This window comes from Schistocerca gregaria, chromosome 7 (assembly GCF_023897955.1).
Source record: "Schistocerca gregaria isolate iqSchGreg1 chromosome 7, iqSchGreg1.2, whole genome shotgun sequence".
Lineage (NCBI taxonomy): Eukaryota > Metazoa > Arthropoda > Insecta > Orthoptera > Acrididae > Schistocerca > Schistocerca gregaria.
Window position 1 is genome coordinate 337,554,341 of NC_064926.1, and position 16,452 is coordinate 337,570,792.

Sequence of the window (16,452 nt, forward strand, 5' to 3'; positions counted from 1 at the left end):
GCTATTTAAACCGTGAGCAGTTGCGTTGCGCCACATGTAGACATTCCTGGTTCTCTACTGCACCCTGCGACATTTGGAAAAAGGTATACGACCCGAAACTCACATAAGGCGTACAAAAGTGATTAAATATAGACATGTCACCAACAGTATTTATATTCAAATGTATTCGTCGATCCACTGCACATTATAGTTTGTGGAACAATTTTTTTTTTCCCATGACGATGCAGGTAAAAAAAAAACTCGACTTTTTGTAAAGAGAATTCAAAAGGACATTAGACAGGTGAAAAAGGTAAGTACACTGTTATTTCAGAAGTAATCGGCATAATTGTTAATGCATTTATCCGACTGCGGTACAAGATGGTCAGTGCCTTCAGGGAAATATGTTTGCAATAGTCTACTGGACCATGATAGTACCCAGGCGTGCACGTTTTATACTGTAGCTAATCATCAGCTATGAATGTTATCCTTCAGAGCTCCAAAAATATGGAAATGGCGTGGGGAGACATCGAGCCCATACTTTGCCACAGTCATTTCGACTGTGCTGCACAGGTTTCGTTGGGAAACCCTTACACGTCCTCTATACAGTCCCAATCTCTCACCAAGTGATACACATACATTCATTTATTTGTCCTGAAAGCATCAATTTGGCTGAAGCCGTCTCCACACGGGAGGAGACAGCTAACGCTGGCATGCTCGGCAATGGAATATCTAACGTCAGTAGGGACAGTGCTCTGAGCACTTGGGACGAGCTGGTTATTGTGATTTAGCTCTCTAAGCGCTCCCCAGTGGCAGTTGTGGCCTTTATTTGGATCGCCAAATATATGAAACACACGAAAATGGACATACATCAAATTTCTGCATTAGGTTTATTAAAACGCCAATTCTTTTCCTTGTCCATGTACTAGTCACGTTGTTCTGTCTGTGATGGTCGTTGTTGTGGTCTTCAGTCCTGAGACTGGTTTGATGCAGCTCTCCATGCTACTCTATCTGTGTAAGCTTCTTCATGAATGTGGCACGTAAAGTGCCCTCCGCCACATACCGTTGGGTGGGTTGCGGAGCAGAAATGTAGATGTAGATGTACCTAGTGCAACCTACATCATTCTGAATCAGCTTGGTGTATTCATCCCTTGGTCTCCCTCCACGATTTTTAACCTCCACGCTGCCCTCTAATACTAAATTGGTGATCCCTTGATGCCTCAGAGCATGTCCTAACAACCGATCCCTTCTTCTAGTCAAGTTGTGCCACAAACTTCTCCCCAATCCTATTCAATACCTCCTCATTAGTTATGTGATCTGCCTATCTAATCTTCAGCATTCTTCTGTAGCACCACATTTCCAAAGCTTCTATTCTCTTCTTGTCTAAACTATTTATCGTCCACGCTTCACTTCCATACAAATACTTTCAGAAACGACTTTCTGACACTTAAACCTATACTCGATGTTAACAAATTTCTATTGTTCAGAAACGCTTTCCTTGGCATTGCCACTCTACATTTTATATCCTCTCTACTTCGACCATCTACAGTTATTTTGCTCCCGAAGTAGCAGAACTCCTTTAAGTGTCTCATTTCCTAATCTAATTCCTTCAGCATCACCCAACTTAATTCGACGAAATTCCATTATCCTCGTTTTGGTTTTGTTGATGTTCATCTTATACCCTCCTATCCATTCCGTTTAACTGCTCTCCCAAGTCATTTGCTGTCTCTGCTCTGTGATATACATAAATAAAAACTCCAGTATCCATGAACACGTAATAAGATAAAAGGAAACATACATGTCCAGTCAGTAAGGCCACCATTAGGGTAGTTCTGTCTTCTGTGAAGCAGGTTATTGACAGGACATTATTTCATATTCCTGACAGCTCTAAGTCTCATCTAGTGGAGCTACTGTAGTAGCAGCTTGTAGCAGTCGATGATCTCTTTTCGCTGACCTAGTCGGGAAAAAGTGATTGGTTTAATCCTTCTGAATTAGTGCAGAATATTCCAGCAAATGTTTTGAATTTATCGAAGGCGTGTTTTTCATCGCCAAAGCCGTGACTGTGATCATGACGAAGGCCCTTTTGCCTGCAAGCCATGTGGCCTCCAGACCTTCCCTTGTTGTTGCTTCCCACTGCATGCATTTGGTATTACTGTATTCCACATTGAAGTTAACCTCAGTAACTTGTAAAACCGATATGAGTTTCAGTTAAATAACTGCGTGTGTTTTCCTTTCCTTTTCTGTGGGACCGACGTAATTATCCCAATATAATGATTCGTTTGTGTATAAAAGTTAAACAGGAGAATGTCGCTGGCAATTTTTTCACATACAGTTATTCCAGTTCTTGCCTTTTCCTACAAGTTTTACTTTAATGAAAGCAGTGGCTGCTGTTTTCCGAAAATTACTTACCTAATAGCTTGCGGATCTATGGCGAAGAGTCAGTGAATACCCTCTGTTTTACGTGGTGTCTGAAAGTCGTTTAACTGCACCCAAACACGTGAGCATTGGATTGTACCGAGGGCGATTTAGTACTATTAGACAAAAATTTTCTTGTCATATCAAGTTTGACCATCTCTATTCCCAGCAGTCTCCCATACATAAATGGATCTGCTGAATATTATTATTTAATTTCTAGAAAGTTGTGTACTACGATTACAATGTAGAAACTATAAATTTGTGTTGCCAAGTTCGTGGATACGAACACAACATTCGCAAAACAATCACGAGACAGAACTTATTTGCGAATTGTTGTAGTTTTTAGGTAAAATGAGGACAGCTATAAGAGTATGGAGAAATAAATAGAATAAAATGCCACCACCAATGGCCTTTACGTTCCGAAATTAGGAGTATAAATCAGAAGACGCTATAAAAAGTGCTGAAATTGCTGTGAGGGGCAAGTAGACTTTCTTCAGTCTGCACAATAAAGGAGACACAAGCACATTACGAATGGTTGACCTTTACAAAAGTTGCACTATAAAAATAACTGCAGCCATTACCATTTAGCTCTAAACAAGGAAATATGAGGGTTGATCCATCGACCGTTGTTCGTCCTGTTGATATTAAATTAAAACGATACTGATAATAGAGAAATCATTTTTCGTTGCATCAGATTCGAGACAATACTAAACTGATTTACTGCTTCTCAGAGCTACCTACATTTTTGTGTAAATATTAAACTGGGTGGCCTTCTGCTCAGGTTTATCACGTTCTGAGTTCGACCTCACATTAGGGGACGACGTTGTTGTCTTATTTCCCCAGAATCCTAAATCTATTTCAGAAGGCATTAGCAGAACAGTCACCGGAACAATAAGAAGAATGCAGCCAACAGAACAGAATGAGAACGTGCTGTGGTGTAATACATCTGACGTGTATCCAAGTCATTACAACGTACTCCTTGGATGTCTTCTTCAGTACCGTGTTAATCCTTTACTTCGCGTATCATTGCTCAACTGATAGGATGTCGAGGCCCTACTGTGGACGAACTGTGAAATCTATAATCCGTGCAATCAACGTGGAGTAAAATACTTTTTATTTGATGTGTAAACTCATAGAATATGGGAACTGGGGTGAAAAAAATTTGTGTAGGAACGAAATCAAAGTGTCGTACATTCATTTTCTATTTCGGATGATTGGTATAAGAGAATTAATGATTACACCTTTAGCCGTGTATTTGAATTAGTTTATTTAAATGCGACCGGTCAGTAGTTCTTTGATGTATGGCATGTAGAGGGCCCTTCATGCATGAACCGGTCTGTGGTCACCGAGTTTGCTTTCTATCCCCTGTGATGGCAGTAAGCTAAATCGCATTTTTGTCAGTAGGGGAGAGGGACGGGAGCCGACGACGGTGGAATGTGTCGCAGAAATCGGTAGCATTTGAGTAAAGAGAGTCATCAAGAACCTATAATTAAATAATACGTATGATTTCAGCTTGTAACCAAAGATGTGTTATGAGGATGATCCCTCATATCTGCAATCACTAAATTTAAATGATTCACAACATTCACATGTGTTATCAATGTAGGTAACACACAATAAGTTTCTCTAAAAGAGTAATGAAATCACAAATTATTAACACACGACCTCTAGATAAACAGTAAAACACTTATAATGCAGGAGAGGATGAGAAGCGATGGACTGAAAAGATATTACTCGATACTATTATCATCTTCCATATCACTAAAAGTGAGCAATCTCCGATTCCCCAGGATGCAGGATAGCATTGCAAGTTCTCTATGTGGAATGGTCGCAAGATATTTAGCAAGCACAACTGAAAAAACCTACACATCTACGTCTACAAATATACATCGCAAGGCACTGTATGGTGCTTGGCGGAGGGTCCCCTACCCCGCTACTTGACATTTCCTTCCATATTCCATTCGCAGATAGAGAGAGTGAAGGTGAAACGACTCTGTGCATGCCTCTGTATCTGACACCTCTATATCTTCGTGGTCTATAAGGGTAATCTATGTTGACGTTAGCAGAGTCTTTCTTCAGTTAGCATTAAATGCCGGTTCACTAAATTTTCTCAGTAGTGTTCGTCGAGAAGGACGTCGTATTTCCTCCAGGTATTCCCATATGATTTCGCACAGCATCACCGCGACACTCAAGTGCCGATAGAACCTACCTGTACAAATTTGGTAGTCCGCCTCTGAATTGCTTCCACGTACCCCTTAAATCCAACCTGGTGCGGGCCGCAAACACTCTAGCTGTATACAAGAATGGGTCGCACTAACGTCCGTTGCGGCTGAACCATTCCTACCACAATCCTCATGTGTTCTTTCCACTCCATATGGCCTTCGAACGTTACGCCCAGATATTGAAACGATGTGAATATGTCAATACTGTATTCGAAATTTTTCGGGTTTATTTTTTCTACCCATCTGCATTAACTTACGTTTTCCTACGTTTAGAGGTAGCTGACATTCATCACCCCAACCCCAAATTTTGTCTGTCATCTTGTGTCCCCCTACAGTCACTCAACGTCGACGCTTTCCCATCCACCACGGCTTCGCAAGAAAACAAACAATCACAGACTGCTGTCCACCCTGTACACCAGATGATTTATGTACACTGAAAATAATAACGGTTCTATCAAACTTGTAGACGATACGTTCTCTCTGAAGAACACTCGCCACCGAGAACAACGTACTGGATTCTATTACTTAAGAACTCTTCGAGCAACTCACATGTTAGGAACCTATTTCCATATGCTCCTACCTTCGTTAACAGTCTACAGTGGGGCAACGTGTCAAACGCTTTTCGGAAATCTATATATATGGAATCTTCCTGTCACATTTCGTCCATAGTTTGCAGTACATCATTTAAGAAAAGGGCATGCTGAGTTTGGCACGAGCCATGCTTTCTAAACCAATGCTGGTTTGTGCACAGAATTTGTTATATTCGAACTCGAAATATGTGGTACAAGTCTGCAGCAACCCGGTCTCAGGGAAATTGGTCTATAATTTTGCGGCTCCTTTCTTTTATCCTGATGAGATACAGGAGTCACCTGCGCTTTTTCCATTCGCTTGGGACTTGGCGCTGGGTGAGAGATTCGCGATAAATGCAACCTAAGTAAGGATCCAGTGTCATGGAGTACTTTGTAAGACCGAAATGGGGTTGCATCCGGACCTTGCGACTTATTTCTTTTCAACTCTTTCAGCTGCTGCTCTTCGGTAGGGATGTCTATTACTATGTCGTCCATACGGGAGTCTGTGCGACGGGCAAACAGCGGTATGTTTGTACGAGTCTTTTGCGTGAGTAGTTTCTTAAAGGCAAAATTTGGAACTTCATTTCCGTATCTCCTACGGCCACACCAGAGTAGTCAACGAGTGACTGTTTGGAAGCCTTAGACCCGCTTGCCGATTTTACATAGGACCAGAATTTTCTCGGTTTCTCGACTTGATCTTTTGCTAAGGTATGACGATTGACAGTCTGTTTAAACTTTGTCCATGTTCTTCTACGTCTATCATACTGGAACTAAACGATGTCAGTTCACTGTGTAAAGAAGATGCTAACAACTGCTTATCTGACTTTTCTTCTAGAAGAAACACTCTCCTTGCCGTCTTGACTGACCTATTAGCTTCAGTAACTATAGTCGCTATGATGATATCTTGATTACAAATTGCTGTCTCTGTACTGATGCTGTCGGTAAGTTTGACCTGAAACTTCCTGGCAGATTGTGTGCCGGACCGAGACTCGAACTCGGGACCTTTGACTTTCGCAGACAAGTGCTCTACCAACTGAGCCACCCAAGCACGACTTATGCCCACACCTCACTGCTTTAATTCCGCCAGTACCTCGTCTCCCACCTTCCAAACCTATTTGACTTATTTGTAACTACAAGGTTTAAGATATACGCATTGCGTGTCGCCTGTCGAAATGTTTGTTAAAGACGGTTTTCGGAAAACGTCTCCAAAAGCACTTCGCAAGTCTATCTAACTGCATGCGATAAATGTGCAGACGTCCCAGTCTATACCCGGTAGACTAAAGTCGCCTCCGACAAGTATCGCATGACCTGGGTATGTGCGCTCTACTGACCGTACACTTACTTTGAATGACTCTAAAACAGTCACAGCGGAACTGGTAAAAATATCCAACAATTAACCTGATTTCACCTATACCTATTAGATATCGTAGAAAGTAATGGAAATATGTCACCCGTACATCATCACTGCGGAAACAATAAACCGCGGGACACCAACTCCAGGAAACAAATCAGACTGGACTGCCAACCCAAACCGGAGACAACGAACGGAACGCCGGAAGCTCATCCGAAACTACCGGGTGATCAAAAAGTCAGTATATGAAAACTTAATAAATCACGGAATAATGTAGATAGAGAGGTAAAAATTGGCACTCATGCTTGGAATGACATGGGGTTTAATTAGAACAAAAAAAGTATTGGTAGACGCGTGAAAGTTCTCTTGGTGATGATCGTGTGCTCAGCCGCCACTTTGGTCATGCTTAGCCTCCCAGGCCCCCAGACCTCAGTTCTTGAGATTATTGGCTTTGGAGTTACCTGAAGTCGCAAGTGTATCGTTATCGACCGACATCAGTAGGGATGCTGAACGACTACATCCGACGCCAATGCCTCACCATAACTCCGGACATTCTTTACAATGCTGTTCACAACATTATTCCTCGGCTACAGCTGTTGTTGAGGAATGATGGTGGACATATTGAGCATTTCCTGTAAAGAAAATCATATTTGCTATTCCTTACTTTGTTATGCTGATTACTGCTATTCTGATCAGATGAAGCGCCATCTGTCGGACATTTTTTGAACGTTCGTATTTTTTTGGTTCTAATAAAACCCCATGTCATTCCAAGCATGTGTGTCAATTTGTACCTCTCTATCTGCATTATTCCGCGATTTATTTAGTTTACAAATTTATACAGACTTTTCCATCACCCTGTATACCGTCTCGTGGTTTCACGTCCCTCAAACTTTCCCATTAGCTGAGGGCCCAAACCGGCAGCTGAAGGTATGTAATGTATCAGTGGAGACACAAAAAGATCACTCAGTGAGTTAATTTCAGCCGATCGAAGCTGGCCATAGCATAAACATGCAAAGCATTGCAAAGATAAACGCGGGATTTAAGAAAGAGAAAGACTTTGTGGGCAAAAAGGAAAGTGCAAATAACAGGCAGCTATCAAAGTGTTTCCATGAAGCAAGTTATCTAAAACCCCATGTTTCAGGTGGAGCTGGTTTCACGCTCCGAGTCGGTGAGTCGCAGCCGGCCGCTGGTGGTGGACACCGGCAGGCTGGGGGTTGAGGGGCTGTCAGCTGGAGGCGGAGTGGGTGGAATTGGGGGCGGAGGCGGCGTCTGGCTACAGGGTGTGGCCGGCCCGATCGTGGGGGCGGCACTGAAGGCGGTGGTGGCGCTGTTCGCCCTCTTCTTCTGCTACCGCGGCTCCTTCCTGCGCCGCCACCACCAGGAGCCGGAGAAAGCGGCGCTCATCGTGGACTTCGAGGACGAGCCTTGCAAGAAGGGTCAGTACATTGTGGTTGGCGTGGCAGCAGAACACCTCTGATTCCTGATCTGTGCCTCGCCCCGCCAGTGTTTAAAAAAGTCCAGAGAATTTGAGGAAAATGTTTTTGCTTTTGACGCCAAGAAGTATAGAAAAGAATAGTATACCTGGTAACACATGTTGTTTCTTGGTTGATATTTCAACGAGACAGATGGCTGTATCTGCAAGGCAGTTCTTCAGGTGATTCTAAAATCCCTTTCCGATATTTGTTGCTATTGGTGTTACTGTAATATACGAGCATGTGTTGTGCGCAGCATTTTTAAAAACTTTGAGCTCTACAAATTTAAAAGCTGCATATGATATTACCGCTATGTCGAAGGTATTTTCAAATCTTCGCCTATACAATTCTATGGAAAATGAAATTCTGTATGGACTACTAGAGTAGAGCTATCGACAGCTTATAGGAGTCGACGACCTCGTTTCATTGACCAAACTGATAGTAAGTGAATGGTTTGAGTCGCCCGGATTAATGCAGATCTTTCCGCCTGAGATCTGGAATCTGTCGAAGACGGGCTGCTCATCCATAATGTTGTGATTGCGATCGCACCCGGGGTGTTTTTGCCTATAAGCCATCTGGTATCCAAAACCTTGTTGTTGCTTTTCTTGGCTTGCGTTTGACGTCACGATGTGCCATTTGGAAGTTAACTAACTTGTTAAAATGGTATGAGTTTGCGGGCTAAGACCCCAAAGATGATCGGGCTCACAAGCGGTTCCTCTTCGTCAAAATGTCTTGGCTCCAGCTCGTCTAGTGGTTGAACTCCACATGTCGCATTGCACGACCTAAATTAGACACTTTTGACCCTTTGGTTAAAGTGCATGGCTGATGGGAAGTTTGCGAAATTGCATGAAACATACAAGTTAACATAACATATAATAACATTAATAATAATATTGGGCGCTAAATTAACGACCCATAAATGATGTAGGCCACACAGTTGCGATTTGGTTAGAATAATATTTATTCAGATAGCAAACTAATAGCGAAAGTTGACAGTTGGATCATTCACAATCTCATCGCGAAATACAAGTCCAACACTCCACCTAGTTATCTAGGTGAAAAGTTAGAGAGTTCACACCAGGCGCGGTGCTGCACACCCCTCAGAGCCTAAGTCCCACGATACCACACAATGCGGAATTTTCTAAGTCGTTTCAGTTGATAGTACCTACAGACCGACTGTCCGCTTTCGCGTCTCAATCCGAACTGTACCCTTTTGGTGTTTAGACCACAACTGTCCACTTTGGAGTCTCCAGCCGAACTGTCCGCTGTCGCGTCTCCAACAGCACTGTCTCTCAGCCCGCCTCCGGCCACGTCTCCCGCGTGTCGAACATCCTCGCTCAACTGACTAGTGCAGTTCCCTTCCCTGAAACCGTCCACCTTATTAGCTACAGCTTATTCTACATTATTTTACACTTTAACATATTTAAATAATCAAAGCTTGACTACTTTCAAGTTCTAAATAAAGCAACAATAACATCCATTACGTAATAAACGTTAAATTATTTTACATAAAACCAATAAAATTTCCTTCTTAACTTTGAATGTCACTGCCAGTAGCCTTGCACCAATGTGCTTTCTGATAAACAAGTAATGAACAAAAGTAAATATTATGCACTAAACTTTACCTAAATATTCTATTACCTAATGATTCAATAAGGTGTCTAGCGGTCATCGTTCATTGTGTTTTGTATGGAGGAAATGATGATGTGATGCTTAACTGAAAATACTGATAATTTAAATTTACTTTATCTTTTAAACAAATGTAGTTACAGAATTGATATTTGCAATATTTGTCACTTTAATTATGTGTTTTTACGTGAAATGTCGAACTTTAAGATCGACCAAAGCGTTTAGATTTTAGCATTCACGTCTTTGTTACAAAACTTGTTAATTTAACTTTAACAATAAATCCTAAGCTATTATAGATAAAATCAGTGCTCAAGTTTTATTCGGATCACCATGAAAATTTAAGAAAGATGGTAGATTAAAATTACTGTGGCTTTATTCCCTGAATTACTGCAGAATTAAATAATTTTCATAAATGTTTCTCTTTATGGTCTATCTTAAGTCCGCCATATTTAACACTGCTACAACTCCCTGGGCACAAACAGCTCCTATGGCGTTTCCCTACGACTACACTACAGCGCTTAGGCCTGATCGGCCTGGCCTCATCCAAGACAATAAACGCCTGTGAATTTCCCCATCTCGTGGCGAATCTGCGTCATTTGTTGCACACGGGCCTGGACGAAAGGATTCTTTTCACAGTTTCTGGAAGGCTGTATCTTTCGGCTATATATTTAAATGAGAGCGTAATGCTCGCTAACCCACAAGTTTTAGTTAGATAACGCCGTGGTTATAGGCTACACGCTAGGTATCTTTCCTTTGTTTTTCTGTCCTTTTATAAAGGGATCGCGTAAATTACTTTAATAAATAATTTTGTTATAAATTACCAACCCAAGCAAAAGTTATAAAATATGTGAACTATTTTCCAATACTTTGTCGGTCTTGCACCCTCTTGCATTTGGAAATGGAAGGAGGTACGCTACCATGGAACGTATGGCATTTGCAAACAAATTGGGTTTCTTTAATGATCTAACCAATTTTACTTGTCCGGCAATAAAAATTTGCATTACATTCCATTAACCTCTATTTAAAGTGTATTTAACTTGTAGTTGGTTTTTGATAATAATTTACTTTCAATTACTCATTATTTCGGTGTATTAATCAATGTAATGGGAAGACTGTTAAATACCGCACCGAGAAGATATTCTCGATTTGGAATTTTTCAATGGAATATTTATTCCTACGTACATTACATCTAGAATATTTTTTTCACATTTGAAAAAGTTTTACTTTTCCAGAGTAATTTTTAGCAGCACACAAAAGTAAATGCGATCCATTATAAATGGAAAAAGACAATATACTAAACGTCTGTTACAGTTCCAATTAGATGCAAGTCACAGAAAAAGTTACAGGGTACAACATTCTCTACTACTGTATAAACTAGCGTGACATAGAACGAGAAATCAGAAATTCCGTGGAGTAGCAATGGTACAGTGTATAGTAGGGCAGCTTCTGACGGAGGGAAGTACACAGGAAGTTCCCTTTCTCTTCACCACAGAAAATAGCTTCCTGTCTGCAGCCTTTAGCACGTATGCCTTGCTAGGAACAACATCAGTCTGATATTGTTCTTAGGCATATGTACCAAAGGCTTGAACATGTTTAATTACAATTTTTTGACTTGAGCTTATCTGCTCAAAACTTTGACCATTGCTCTCTCGCATATTAACTTTAAGGTTTCTTAAAATTTGCTTCTGATGAAGACATCCTTTGAAATGTCGAAACCTAGATCAATCGGTTGGCTGTGTGATTCCTCTGCTGAAACTCGAGACAGCCATTTTTAGCACTTGTAATTTCATATTAATATGCTATGTATTATACTTGCATCTACGTTTTCATATGTGGCATTTAGCCTGTGTTAGACTCTGCGAAAGAAACTTAAAGGGAAAAGCAAGTAAATATTTAAATAATAAAACACGTGTCACGTGGCTTGCGGATCATGTCGCATCCTGGTCTACTTCTCATAAAATGATTTCTCGCGGTAGTCCAGACCACCTGGTGGAACAGGGTTGCAAATGATGTGTGACTGGACTGCTTAATACACACGAGCATACTATGTGGATACTAAGTGATTGTGGTTTGGGGTCGTATTGTCATGACAACGCTGACTCTATAAAGACAAATTAAATCTGTTTCCAGCCAGACGAACAGTGAACAGTGAAATATAGAGGAACTCATTCGTTTCATGAATAATCGAAATACAAGCATCAAATATTTTAGTGGAGCTATGCTACTTCCTCCAGTCAAGAAATAACCGAGTAAAAAGACATGGAACATAGGGTTTTCGTGCTGTTTTTGGAGCAGTTCTTGTTATATTTACAAGAGAGCTACATCACTAAATTAGTCTCATCATATTTGCTATTTTCATGGTAAAATACCAGTACCCTATTAAAAGGAAGACAAAGGTGATGCCTTTAGTTACTAATGACATAGCAATGACGCATTGCTTTTTGATTCATGGGCCCCTGGTCACTGTTTTTCCATGTGAAAATAGATGACTGTCATCATCATCCTCTTTAAATGATCAAAAGAATTTTGGGGTGAAAAAGTTGGGCACTTCACTCCACATTTACTTCAACTGTGATTTCGTCCGTCATTTACAAGTTAAATGGAAAATTTCGTCTTGGAGGGACTATCATATGATTCCAATTTTTATGCTATTTTCTTTCGTTCAATTTCTCGCTAGTGTGCCAGTGTAACAGTAAGCTACTTCTATTATGACTTATTACATCTGAGAATTATCTTCAAATTTCTAATGGATGTATTTCAAAACAATTAGTGTCAGTTTTTCAATGGAGAGTGGCGATAATTCCATACCGTTTCTTCTCGAACTTCGCATTCTTTTTCCTCTGGGCATTATTTTACAGTTTCAGCACCAGTAGTTGACAAGTTTAGAGTCACAGTGCTTTTTATGCTTTACCATATACGTTCCTTCACTTTCTGAACCCCCTTATGTGATGTCTGTTGCAGTTCCCAAAATAAAACGCATGTGAGGTTTGTCAGTTTCCTTCAATATTGTTCATCGAAGCATTTCAAATTTCAAACCACAATACCTGTGACTAAAATATACGATGGTGGTAAACGTATTAGAAGTCTAATTGAAACAGGATGGAGTAATATAACGACCAAATACCAAACTTTCCGTTTTGTAATGCAGTGTTGTAACTATCATTTCGTGATTAGTTTACTATGTAAATCAGTCATGAAGTAGTTACCTAAGAGCTAATATACATATATATCATTTAATAAAAATTAGAAAAAAGGGAGTTCTATTCCATACACTGTACTTTACTGATTTCAGATTCCCCGTTGAATCCAGTGTGGACGGGTATCGAAAAGGAAGCAACTCCTCTCGAAGAAAAGTGCAATAACATCCATGTATGAAGGGACCTACCTGTTCCTTATTACTGCCAGTGTCAAAATAGGTTTCTGCAAGGCTACCCTAATAAGTCTACAAAACCTTTTTGTGAAATTCTAGTCAAGTTTTCTCAAGTGCTTCATTAAGAAGATGTTGCAATTGTATAAAAACTTACCAAGGTCCTTCAGTATTGATTAGGTCCTGTAACACCTCATAAGCTTGAAATTCATGCATAGCTTAGTGCTTATAAAGACTGTTCACAAAGGCAAGAATGTGTGCCACTAAATTAGCTTGTTTTCAAATGTGGCATTTGGTTCCATCAGATTGTTGAGGTCCTTCAGTTACGTTAAAGCAGAGATTAGAAGTAATGTACCCATCATAGTCCATGTTTATGTGCTTCTGTGCTTCATTTGTTATTGAGACCTAAATGAGAGAAACAATGCCTGTAGGTAGTAGGGTTCAGTAAATGCTGAAAGTAATGGTCAGTGTTCACCAGATGAAAATATTAATTTAACACACATTTTTGGAAATGTGTGTTCTTTACCTAACAGTATTTCTCAATGGTAAAATTTTCTGATTATTATGCCCACTGTCTACATCATATTTAAAAGCCTGGTATTTTAAAATATTAATAGTACTGAACTTAAAACATGACTGTATTTCTTGTATTTTCAACCAATTATTACATTCACTTTCATTTTTTCTGATGATCTTTGCACACAATTTAAATGATTAAATATTTTTCTCATAAATTTGAACACTAGCACAAATACTTAAAAATCAATTTCCAGTTATATTTCTTTTGTAGTACGTAATACTTTGTGTCATTATGTTTATGTCTACATACATTACAGATGTTCCTAACATGATACAATAACTACAACTATACAAGTACTAATTAAATTGTTTCAGTGGTTGTGCATAAACATAATAAGTAGATTAAGTAGTAATTGAGATAAATTATTTATTAATATGGCCAATATTCATTATTCAACAGCTTTGATCCAGGTACATATGTAAACATAATATGTTTCACAAACTTCCATAAATTTGTGTAAAACATCTATTTCTCATGAAGATATTGTATACTATGCTTTTGACAGCCTAATCTATCCTCTATGTTATTTTTGTATGGTATATTTATCTTGTATCTCCTTACTTTTCCATAAACTGTGCAATCAAAATATAATAGACATGAAAGCTGAACATTTTTTCGATCTTTTTTTTTACCATCCTCCCTACAAGAGCTATATCTCAAAATGTTACAAGAAAACGCAGTTGTAACTTGTTGCAACAGATCCGAAATAAATTTTTCAACTGCAGTAACAGTCCAGCATGTAGATTTGTCAGAAGGTTAGATATAGGTTTGCAGATATTATCACACACACACACACACACACACACACACACACACACACACACACACAACACACATTTATATGCAAATGAAAGAATAACACAACAGACTAGTTAATTGTATATGTAGGATGGTAAGAGTGTTGGAGTGTTGCAGGGGAGATACTGCTGATAAATTGTTGTTATTTCCGAATTATTCAACATTGAAGTTAGCCAATCAGGTAGTTACGCGCACAAATTGAAGCTTGCCAGACACAGTGTTCCTCGTTTGTTTTCCTCAAGCAGAGCAACGTAGCTTTTGCTCACCCAACTTAAATTTTTTACTTCCTAAAAAGGCACATTTCATTTGGTAATGAGCATATGAACAAATGATTACTTACGGAACCACAGAAGTGTAAACATTAGCACATTTTAGCGCGCTCAGGTGCTCAAATTTGGGCGCACAACGACATTATTGGCTAACTTCAATGCTAAGTAGCTCGGGAAAGGAGCAACGTATCGAATTTTTCTGTTAAGAACTACTTCTGAACACAATCGCCTCTGCTACAGTCCTACAAGATTATCAGACTCCTCCTGACTCCCATATAAAATCAGCGTGACAGAGACAGAGGGATGTTATTACCAAATGTGTTCTATATTTGGTTTCCTCAAACTGAACAAGAGAGAGATGCGAAAATTTGATATGGAACAGTAGTAACTATCATATGCAAACCAACGGCTGAGCAGTCTCGTACACGGTCATCTAAGCTAGGAGAACAGCTGAAACTAATTGTATTTGTACATGTGCTAATTAGGTCGTAAACGGAACAACGTACCGAATTTGCTCCAAAGCAGTTATTGCTCAGCAAAACCTACCCTCCCACAACCCTAAAAGCTTTCCTAACCGCTCTGTATATACAGGGTGTTCCATTTATCTTGACCACTCCATATAACTGTTTGACCAGATGCCAATTACAAAATGTTTCAAGCAAATGTTCTTTAGCCATCAGGGGGACATCATTCAGCATGATTGCCTTCGTTGCAGATTTGTTATCTACAAAGTTATGAACAGCATTATGCCTTTTTTTAAATGGCATCCTGTTTTCTTTATTCGGTAATTCATTTCCTCTCCTAAAGACCTATTCAAAAATGTATCACAGTGTACCATTCACTGAAACACAACGTTATTAATTACACAACACAGCACTGACTCTGAGCCCAGGATCACAAACTCGTTCACTTGCTGGAGCTGTCAGAAAACAAATGAAAACCAAGTAAAAACATAACTCAAAATTGACTTTTCATGTTCTACTCCTGGTACAGGAGAGACAAAAGGGCTCAAAGTGGTGACGCTAGATTCCGACACAATGGTGCACTCGTTGAGCAAAAGAATTATTTACTGTTTCCAGTTTGTCTGCTGAAAAGAATTTACAAGCAAGCACGATACGTTCCTGCACATCCTCTGGAGTTCTTGGAATATCGCAATAGACAACTTCTTTATTGGATCCGCATAGAAAAAGTCCAGAGGATGTAAATCAGGAGACCTAGCAGGGCACGTAACTGTCCCTCGTTGGCCAATCCATCTGACAGGATACCTTAGATTCAGAACCCGACATGCACGCAAGGCATTATGTGGTGGACATCCATCGTTTTGATACCATAGAAGCATTCTAGTTCTTAGTGGCACTTCATCCAGAAGAGGAGGAAGAATTCGTCTGCGGAAGTTGGCATACACTGTGCCATTTAGACTAACATTGATGAAATAAGGGCCAATAATTGTAGTACCAAGCATCCCACACCAGAAGTTAACTCTCTATTGACGCTGATGTTCCATCTGTCTAAGCCATCGTGCGTTGTCACCGGACCAATAATGCATATTTCTTTTATTTACCTGACCTTTGTTTGAGAAAGAACATTCATCAGTTAATAGAACATTGGATAAGAAGTACCGGGTGGCGTGGATTTGCTGCTGTGCTCACTGACAGAACTGTACACGTTTCTGGAAATCATTCCCATGCAATCTCGTGTTCAAGCTGTCGTGTGCTCCCATGTGGATTCAAAGAAACTGAAGCGAGAACAATAACTTCAGCAACTTCGTCTGTGTGAGTGCTACGACGATTGCTTTGTCGTGGGT

At 39.9% G+C, this 16,452-nt stretch overlaps 1 protein-coding gene across 1 annotated transcript in view; it reads left to right on the forward strand.

Moving 5' to 3' along the window:
• The window catches only part of LOC126281718 (uncharacterized), a 275,559-nt gene extending 261,370 nt beyond the window's left edge, over positions 1-14,189 (forward strand). The window contains exons 7-8 of the mRNA XM_049980893.1: positions 7,675-7,969; positions 12,927-14,189. Coding sequence (XP_049836850.1) covers positions 7,675-7,969; positions 12,927-13,009 — 378 coding nt within the window. The 3' untranslated portion in view covers positions 13,010-14,189. The remainder of the gene's footprint in view (positions 1-7,674; positions 7,970-12,926) is intronic.
• The last annotated feature ends 2,263 nt before the right edge of the window (positions 14,190-16,452 follow it).